This window comes from Vulpes lagopus, chromosome 12 (genome assembly GCF_018345385.1).
Source record: "Vulpes lagopus strain Blue_001 chromosome 12, ASM1834538v1, whole genome shotgun sequence".
In the NCBI taxonomy this organism is placed as follows: Eukaryota; Metazoa; Chordata; class Mammalia; order Carnivora; family Canidae; genus Vulpes; species Vulpes lagopus.
Genome location: NC_054835.1, coordinates 20,106,900 through 20,116,997, shown reverse-complemented (window position 1 = coordinate 20,116,997; position 10,098 = coordinate 20,106,900). Strand labels below are relative to the sequence as shown.

General features: G+C 54.7%; 1 protein-coding gene across 3 annotated transcripts in view; it reads right to left on the bottom strand.

Annotated features, from left to right (window-relative positions):
* Nucleotides 1–3,425: 3,425 nt before the first annotated feature.
* Nucleotides 3,426–10,098, bottom strand: part of RAB11FIP4 (RAB11 family interacting protein 4) — a 117,024-nt gene continuing 110,351 nt past the window's right edge. For all 3 annotated transcript variants that reach the window (XM_041725033.1, XM_041725034.1, XM_041725035.1), the window contains one exon: nucleotides 3,426–9,266. In XM_041725033.1, coding sequence (XP_041580967.1) covers nucleotides 9,150–9,266 — 117 coding nt within the window. In that variant the 3' untranslated portion in view covers nucleotides 3,426–9,149. The remainder of the gene's footprint in view (nucleotides 9,267–10,098) is intronic.

The following is a 10,098-nucleotide window of genomic DNA, read 5'->3' as shown; positions in this document are numbered from 1 at the left end:
CTCCTTTGTCCCTGAAGCCTCTCCCTGAAGAGACGCCTCCCTGCTCTGAGCAACTACCTCCTCGGGCTAGTCATGACTCCTGCTTTGGGATGACTACCCCTAACCAGTTGCCTGGGTGTGAACCCTGGGTGACTTGTGGCGAGTTGGGTCACCTGTAGTGGCTCAGTTTTCTCATCTGTAAAATGGGGATAACACTGCCACCCACCCCCTGGTGGTTGTGAGGATCAAATGACCCAGGGCACACCAAGCACCGGCACAGGGTAAGGCCTACTACATGGAAGCCAACAGGAACTACCTCGCCGTTGCCTCCTGCGGGCCACGCACTGCCTTAGGCGCAGTGACAGGGGAGGGCTGGTGCCAAATCCCGCCTCCCCAGGGCTGGAGAATCAGAGGACTCACAGCCAGGGGCCTCGTCCTGCAGCGAGCGCCCCCTGCCGGCCACGGGTCTCCGGGTCGGCGGCAGTGGCTGGTGCTGCACCTGCGGGGGGTAGCTTTGCCCAGGGGACCCCCTCGCGGGCCTGAAAGCCAGGAGCTGCCTGCGGGGGTAGCTTTGCCCGCCTTCGCCAATAGCTTAGTCGTTTCCTGGAGACAGGCGGGCTGGAGTAGACCCTCCCCGCAAGGCTGTGAGAAGCCCAGCTCCCTTGCCCAGAGGACCCCTGACCACTGGCAGTTCCAAATCCTTATCCCACTCAGCAAACAAACCACGAACGCCGCAGATCCTCCCTGAGTCCCGCTGCCTTCTCTCACCTCCTCTCGGGCTGCGGCCTAGCCCGGCGCCGCTCCCTGGCTTAAGATCCTTCCCAGCCCTGTGCTCCACCCACCAGGCCTCTTCACCTGCTGTTCCCTCCCTGGGTCCTCCCGGTCTCCCTCACCTGGCCTCCGCCTCCTGCTGGCTTCCGTGGACTCCTCAAATGATCTCTGCGAGGATTACACACCAGTGACGGTCACACCTGCCTACACTCTAGAATCACCCGAGGGGCTTTGGAAAAACCGGCGTGCCCAGCCCACCCCTTACCACCTGATTCCAAACTGCTGGGCTGGGGCCTATATCCCTGAGGTTTCCCCCCCTCCCCCCCCAGGTTATTCAAATATGCAGCCAGGATTGAGAACCTCCCATTCTCACATTCCAGAGGCAGCCTGTGCCACGAGGGGGAGGAGCTGATCTGTTTTGCTCAGTGTCAGAACTCCACACCTAGCCTTACACCATGCATCTCTTAGGCGCTGATGAAACCATTGCTTCACGGATGAACACAGATCTGCCCTTGGCCCGCCAGGCTTTGCATCACCTCACCAGTCCCCCCTCCAAGCCAGAGTACCCTGAAAGGGCTGTGCTTTCTAGCAGCCTCCCCCTGGAGGTCCTCCAGTCCTCCAGGGTTCCCCTGAAATAACCCCTCCTTGGGAAAGCTGTCCCTGATCCCCAACTGACCTCAATTTCCTTGCACCTCGCTCCTGCAGTCTGCCAGCCCCCCCAGAGCTTTCCCACAATGCTGCTCATCACCTGGAGTCAGCTGTGGCTCTCCTTCCCTGAGGAGGACATAAGCCTCTGCTGTCTTTTCTACAGTGCCTAACACAGAGCTTGGCACACACAGTGGCGCTCAGTAGATTAAATTGGTTGGTTGAGTGATTTCAGACCCAGACATTTTTTTACCTATTCAGGAGACTTTGGCCTGGGCCCAGACCACTCTAAAAGGCTCTAATTGGGGGTTCCCGGGTGGCTCAGATGGTTGGATGTCTGCCTTCAGCTCAGGTCATGATCTCTAGGTCCTGGGATGGAGCCCCATGTTGGGCTCCCAGCCGGGAGTCTGCTTCTCCCCTTCCCTCTGCCCCTCCCCCCTGCTCATGCTCTTGCTGTCTCTCTCGCTAGTGAATAAATAAAATCTTTAAAAATAAACAAAAAAAGAAATAAAAGGCTCTAAATGTAAGGGCCTAGTGAGTTTGGGATCTGGCAATGAACCCTTTGCAGGAACTGTGTGACCTCTAGGGGGCATAGGGACAATGTCTGAAACCGCGAAGACTCAGGAATGGCTCTCCAAGACAGGTGAGCAGGGAATGTACCTGCACAGAGGGCAAGACCTATACACACAGCAGTGCTTGCTTCCACCTCTCTCCAGAATGGCAAACTGAGTTGAATCGTGTCCCCCTAAAAGATGTGGAAGTCTTAAGCCCTGGTACCTGTGAATGTAGCCTTGTTAGGAAATAGGATGTTTGCAGATATAAGCAAGTTAAGACGAGGTCATCCTGGGTCAGGGTGGACCCTAATCCAAGGTCTGGTGTCTGTATAACAGTGACATTTGGACAGAGATACACAGAGAGAAGATGGCTGTGTGAAGACAAAGCCACGAGGGGGCTAGCAGCTCCTGGAGAGGCCAGTGGTTGTTTGTGGATGGCTGGGTGGGGAAGGCAGAACCAGGCTCAAAAAAAAAGTAGTGGCAAACTAAGAAGACATCTGTTTCTGAAACTGGGCACAAGGCAAGTGCTCCGGACCTGGAGAAACCTGCCTGTGGCAGCAGGAGGGTCCTGGAAAGGGTTGAGAATAGGGTTGCCAGATAAAATGCAAGATGCCCAGTTAAATTTGAATTTCAGATATGCAATGAATAATCTTTAAGTTTTGCGTGGGACATATTTACACTGAAAAATTATCTTAAAGTCAGAATTAAATTGCGCATCCTGTATTTTCATTCACATGATCTGGCAACTCAAGTCAGGAAGGAAAAAGGCACATTAGAAAGCTGGAGGGAACAGACATCCAGCACAGCAAGTTCCCAGCATCGGGAAGTGATGTCTGGGCAAGGCCACATCAATCCACTGAGTTGGTGGGGGGTGGGGGGGACCTGGTCTTGCCTGTCCTGAGGGTCTGGGCCATCTCCAGGTGCTGGGCCTGGGGAAGCTGTGAATCCCTTCCCCACACCTGGACTCCCAGAGAGAGGGCAGAAATCTGGGGGTCTGGGCCACTCAACCTGGCGTCACCTTGATGCTCTAGGGCTTTGCAGGACTTGTGCCATCAAGTTGATCTGAAACCAAGTTTGAGGGGGAGGACTTGGGCGTGAGACCCGGGGGAGTCAGGGTGGCAGACATGGAGGAAGATGGCAGTGGATCCCCATTACAGTGACCAGAGCAAGCTGAGACCCCTGGGGGGCCCTTGCTGGGAAAGGGAACATGGCTGGAGCAAAGACAAAGTTTCTGAATATCACAGCCCTGTGGGTGACCTGGTGGTGTTAGGGGGGCTTCTGGGATCCACAGCTCCTCTCCTAGGGACAGCTGGCCAAAAAGAGGGTCTGTGGGGTGACCCCCTGCTGTGCCCTGCTCCTGGAGGACAGCACCAGCCACCCAGGCCCTCGAGACAACTGTCTGTCCCCCAGGAGCCCTGGAACCAGGTCTCACTTCTTCTACCCTCCCTCCCCCAGCCACAGAAATTCATCATCAAGTCAGGCAAGAAAAGCAAACTGTTTATTTACACCTTGGTCTGTACATTAGAGTTCCTGAAGGAGTCTGCCTCTGAGAGCCTGCTCCTTTTTGGCTAGAAGCAGGTAGGAGGCAGAGCGCTTGAGGCCCTGGGACACAGCTTTGGGCCTCCCCCCTTCCTCCCTCCCCTAGGGCCTGGAGGTGGAGGGCTCACCCCAGCCCCAAAGTTAAGCCTGCTTCCAGATGGAGGCTCCTGGGGGAAGACTCAAGTGGAATCCCACAGAGTCAAAGCCATCTAACCAACCAACCAACCCTTGGCCAGGAGGCCACACGCACAGCTTATCCCATCTGGGCCCTGGGGGATCCAGCCAAGACAGCAGGAAGAGCTGGGACAAAGGGAGCCGAGGCGAGTCCTCAACAACGCCGGTCCCAGGGCAGGCCAGTCAGCAGTCCGGGAGTTAATGGCACTCGGGTCTGAGCACCTTGGGAGGAGGAGGAAGAGCTCGGCAGTTGTTAACGATGGGCCGGGGGAGCAGCAAGCAGCCTCTTCTTTCTTCCCACCTGGAGTCCAAAGCTGTTCGAGACACCAGATGGCGGTGGTCCTGAAGCAGCCCTGTGCCAAGTGCGGGGAGCCGCACTGCTCTAGGGCCTGGGGCGCTGCTGCAGACCCCGTACTGCCCGGCCCGGGGGCCCATGGTTAGGAAGGTGCACTCTGCTTTCTAGAAATGTTGACCCCAATACAGGAAGAGGTGTGTGGGAGAAGGTGCTTGACACAAAAGTTACCCTTTTCTGGTGTGCAAGGCTTCTAAACTAGCTGCAGGCTAGATGAGGGGCTAAGTGGGTCCGAGCCCTCCAAGCTTAAGACCATAATGAAAAGAGTTCTGTACAAGTTATCAAGTCTGCGAGGCTGAGCGAGGAGCAGGAGGCAGAGCCTCTCCAAGTGGATAAACGTGCTGGGAGGCCTGGCCTGGGAGCACACCCAGCGTGGAGGAGGGCATGCTAGATGCACGCGGACACCCAGTGGGACGCTATGTACACACTGACGGGGCTTCGAGAGGACCGGGGTGAACGAGAGGATATAGAAAAGGGGCAGTGGGGGGCGTGGAGAATCCTGTACAGTGGAGACAGGGAATAAAAAAGGCACAAGGACAATGACCCCAAACCATGCGGACAAAACACGGCCTGTGCAGCACAGCAAAGCAGAGGGGCCTGGCAGGAGGTGCAGTCCCCCCAACCCCCACCCAGGGGCCCGGCAGGAAGCCCAGTCCCCACCCCAGGCAACAGCACTCACATCCTGCACAGGGCAGCCCTGGGTGGGATCCCATTCTCAGCCACCCTCCTGCTCGGGGCAGACAGCCCTCCCTTACAGCCACAGAGACAGAGAAGGAGCCTATGAGACAGGGGTACCGACATCCTATAGCCTCACACTTTCACCAGGGTCTATACTTTTAGAAACCTTTCCAGAGGACAGCTGATTTTCTCATGTAGGCAGCAGAGAGTGGCAGAAGGGCCTTAGGGCTGTTCTCCTGTGTGGGTAGGGCAGGCCCAGAAGGTCCCTAAGGTCAGCGGGGGGGGGGGGGGGGGGGGGGGGAGGAAATTGCCAGGTACGTGGTCCCTCAGCAGGCCGATCTGTCTCCATCAGCCGGAAGCATCACCCTACAGGGGCTGCCCTAGTCCCAAAGGGGGAACACCAGTGAGGATGCCGACACTCAACCTAAAACCCTCTTTAGCTCTTTTTAAAAGAGTCGCTATGGATCTGCCAGCCGAACAGTCCTTTCCTCAGCATGGTGACCATCCCCAAACTTACCCTGCTTTTGGGTTTAAATCTGCTAATGCATTGAACACACATACCCAAGAGCACAAAAAGTGGGCTTAATTTCTTCCTGAGCCACCAGGCCCCACTGGCCCCTGCTGGTTATTAAGTTCCTCATTGAAACAAAAACACCTACACTGTGCCCTCCTGACCACCAGGACCTGACTGGGGCAGGAACCAGACTTGCCAGCAGACTAGTGCCCGGAGCCTCCAGGACATGGAGGGGGATGCTGGTTTGGCTACTAACAGTGGAGGAGCGGGGGGTGATACTCATCCACCCAGCCTGAAAACCAGTCAGAGACAAAACCCAAAAAGCCAGCGTCCCCTCCTGCTCAGCCATGCAAGTAAATGACTGTTTCTGGGGCTGCTTTCAGGGGGACAACCCCTCCCTGACCCTTGACTCTGTTCTACTCCGGCTCCAGAATAGGCCCACTTAGGTTGGTTAACCCCCAGGCTGGTGAGAACAGCTGGATACACCAGTTCCTGAAGGCACCTGGCCTCCCATCCGGGGTGAGGGATCCACCCACTTCTCACTACCCTTCAAAGCCACTGACACCCCACCGTTAAGGTAGAATCTGGGTTACAAATCAGACAGGCAGTTCCACCCATTTCCTCTACCCCTGACTAGCAACCTTCCAGTCTCAACCTTGGGCTACACATCAGCATGACCCGGGGAGCTCTCTGAACATCTGGATGCCTGGGCTACCCCCACACTGATTAAATTGGAATCTTGGGGCCGGGCAGCCGGCGATTCGGCCTAGTCAGCACAGTTCCCAAGCCTCCCCAGGTTATCCCGATGCACAGCTCAAGCTGAAAACCACTGTTTCAGGTCCAAGTGCTTTGGGACGTTCTTGGGCTCTGTTAGAGGTTTGCAGTAAGTCAGAAATAAAGTCAAAATAAAGGAATCTCCCTCTGACAAGTCTCAAAGAATCTACCAACTCAAAAAATAATTTGTCTGACTTGACCAAAGCTCACTCACTGATTCTGCAAATTTTCTTTGCCTTCCAGTTGGATGTAAGGATGGCCGAATGCTGTGTTAAGACGTTGGGTCTGTTGCAGAACCCCCCTTCCTGTGCCCCCGAAACTCCCCTAAACCTCGGAAGAGTTACTACGAATCCCTACTTGGTAGAGTTGCCAGGTTCAGCAAAAACAAAACACAAAGCGCATCCCCCCTACCCAGGCACCTAGTTAAATTATAATCACCTGGGGAACTCTTTAACCTTTCCAAATACCTGGGCCGCGCCCCCACACCACTGGCATCAGAACCTCTGGGGATTCGGCCCAGGTGGCAGAATTTTAAAATCTCCCCATTTTGAACGTGTCCCAAGCATTGCGTGGAACGTAACTTCTACTGGGAGTTAGCTTCCGTTTGCCGGAATGCACAGGGAGCTGGGCGTCGTGTGTCCAACCCAGCGGCTCCAGGGCCGAGGGGCAAGTGCAGAACTTTCACGCGGACAACACGAAGAGGAGGGGGAAGCACTGGGGGGGGGGCGGGGTCGGCCCCACCTGCCCCCAGAGTTAGGGCGCTCTGGAACCCCTGCTGGGGCCATGGGGCTGGGGCCCTGGGGCCATGTGCCTCCGTTAGGGCTTGCTTTCCCGCATGGAAGGGCAGCTAAAGACACTTTAAAAGCCAGTTAGCCTAGGTTTTAGAAGATTTTGGCTACAGAAAGTTGGATTTAACTTGAGACAAAGTCCATGTAACCCAGGCCTCATTTTAAAGTCGGCGGTCTTCCAGAGATCCCATGCACAGCACCAGGTCCCCTTGGGGCGGTTCAGACTCCGGCTTCCTCGGGGAGGCTGGTCCTGTGGTGCCCCCTTCAGGAAGGAGGCAGCAAAACATTGTCAGCCCACCTTTTCCGTCCCTCTGCAACAAAGCAGAAACTCCCTCCCACATAGGGACTGTGTAACCCAGGCCTCTGAGACCTTCTCTGGAATTCCATACCAGTGCAGCTAAAGGGCATATAAAGTTTTATGTATAAAATGTTCACCCCTGGGGCGAGTCCCCCATGGACCTTGAGGACCTTGATCTGGTTGGCCTCTGTAGGACTCCTTCCAAAGTAAAATCCAGACCAAAGCCAAGTCATGATAGGTCCTTCTTTCCCTTCAATTCGGGACCATTCTCTACTATTAGCATATTCTCAAGAAATCCACTCCTCTTGGCCTTCTTTCTACTGCTGCTCCTCAGACCCCTGGAAGAGCCAAGGGGACCAGCATCCTAGGGGCTTGAGAGACTCTTAGACTGATCCCTTGCCCTAGTCTTCCTGGGGTAGGTGGCCCCAAAGTCCTGGATCAGACCAAGGCAGCCCCATTATCTGTAGCATGGAACAAATCCCAAACATATGCTTAAGCAGAAATCACACAAGCCAACAAAGCAGAAGTTGAGTGGAATGGAACGAAGATCGGTCCTGGCCAATCCCTACCTTTGTGAACAGGGTACATACATACCCAAGACCCCAAGCCCCTTCTCACCCTCTCCTGCCCTCTCTTCTCTGTGCACACGCTTCCATGCCCCTCCCCCAACATGCCTAAACCTTCCTTTTTACACTAGAGTTGCTGAAGACAACACGAAACTGCAGCGGGGGTGGGGGGGGGGGATATAAGACCATTCATATTTATCTACACGTAGTTCATACATGTTTGGACTAAAGAAATGAATGACAAGCCATATACAACTGAGACAAACTCAAAGTAAAACTCAAAGTACCATATCTACTCCCAGCTGCCTAGAACAAAAGATCACATTAAAAATCCAGAGTGTGCCTTTCCAGCACATGTCAGGAGGATGGAAGACTAAGGTTTCCCTAAAATGTCTGACCCCAACTGTGTCTCTCGCCAGCACCCCTCTCCTGGCAGAGATCGGAATGCAAGAGTGTTTTTGAACGGTGCTGGAACGCGGGGACCTTGCTATCCAGCTGAGCCAAGCCCAGAGCTCAGAATCCAAAAATCATAGGCTGAGGCCTGCTGTCCCCAGGCCACGTGGAGAACAGGAGTTGGAAAGCAGGGCCCACTCCCAGCCCACCAGTACCTGCGGGCTCCTGGGAAAATGCAGCCAGAGGGAAGGAGACAGAACAGGGATGGGAACACGCTCCTCCCTGAAAAGCAAGTCTTGGGATGCCCAACGCCAATACGTGCTTGAGACACCCTTGGCCCCCAGCACGTCTCCTTCCTTTTAATCCCTTCATTGTACACCCAAGTGAAGTGCTGCTTATTTTTCACGGTCTTAAAAATCAAACAGAAAGAGGTAGGTGAAGTAGGGATGGGGAAGTGTACGGGGAACTCTCAAAATGCCAAGAACCCTTACAACGAAGGTCGCCCCACGTCAGCTCCTCTGTAGGCCCGAGTCCTTTGGACACACAGCACACAAGCATCACGGGGGGCTGCCAGCCTGGGAGGGGCTCTGGGAGGGCCCCTTCCTCCTTTCAGAGCCTGAGCACCTAGGCTTCAGAGGTGGCCGAAGAGGTTGGGGAGGATGCAGCTGTTGGGCATTCCAGCTCCTAGAAAAAATCTTCAATCTGCTCCCACTCCCAGAGGGAACAGCGGTGGGGTGAAAGAGCCTGTCTCACTAGCGCGTGATTTAATCCTTATCCCCAGAGGTAGAATCATTTTTATCCAGTATCTGAAACACAATCTTCCAGTTCTCGTGATCACAGCAGCTCCTGATAGCAGACCCTGTCCTTCCCACCACCAGTACTGTCTGTCCTTGCGCAGGGACCACAGAATGCACGGATAGCGACTGCACAGAGGTCCTCCACGGCCACGGCCCCACGTTCAGCCCTTGCTGTGTGCACGGTTTCCCCGCATACACACCGCACACAGGACAGGGTGGCCAGAGATACATTTCCGGTGTGTGTGTGAGGCCCGGCTGGGGCCGCATCCTCAGGCAGGTCTGGGGGTCTTGAGGGTCCCTGAGGCCGTGCCGCAGCCAGCCCTTATCTCAGTGTTTGATCTCAAGGATGGAGGGGTTGTGGTCCAGGATGGCCAGGATTATCTTGTCCATGTACTGCCTCAGCCGGAAGTTGATCTCCTCTTGTTCCTTTAGGGCTTCCATGAGCTGGAGGGAACAGGAGAGGCAGGTCAGAGGCTCAGCAGCAACCCGGTACCCCACGACAGAGGGGCTAAGGAGACTCTGGGCAAGGCAGCCCCAAGGCCAGCCTCAGCACTCAGGGGCCAGAAACAAGCAAAAGCAGTAAGAATACACACCAAAGGTGTGGGCTCTGCAGATGCCCACGCCCCACCCCCAGGGATCAGAATTGGTCTGTGGAGTGACCCAAGCGTGAGTAATTACTTGGTACAGGCTGAGAACACTGGCCAAAGACATTTACAGTCAAGAACGACTTCCAGGGGCACCTGGGTGGCTCAGTGGTTGAGTGTCTGCCTTTGGCTCAGGCCATAATCCCCAGGTCCTGGGATGGAGTCCTGCATCGGGCTCCCCACAGGGAGCCTGCTTCTCCCTCTGCCTGTGTCTCTGGCTCTCTGGCTCTCATAAATAAATAAATAAACAAACAAACAAATAAATAAATAGATAAATAGATAAATAAGTAAATAAATAAATAAATAAATAAATAAATAAATAAATAAAAATCTTTTTTTTAAAAAAATGACATCCAAAGTCCTAGGGCCTTAAGCTGGGACTCCAGGCCACCTCTAGCTGTTTCCTCTACCTGAAATGGCCCCTTCCTCACCCCATCCCTGCCACTCCCCGAGCACAGGTCCATCCTGACGTGTCCTTTAGGATATCCCTGAAAAGCTGGCTCTGGCCCCAGGCTTGATCCCTTTGAGACTAGGGATTAGCTCTTAGCTCTTCATCCCAAGCCCAGACTAAGGGGTTCAGGGACTTCTTAGGATTCATGTTAAAATGTAACCAGGGTATTTTGGAGGCCTGA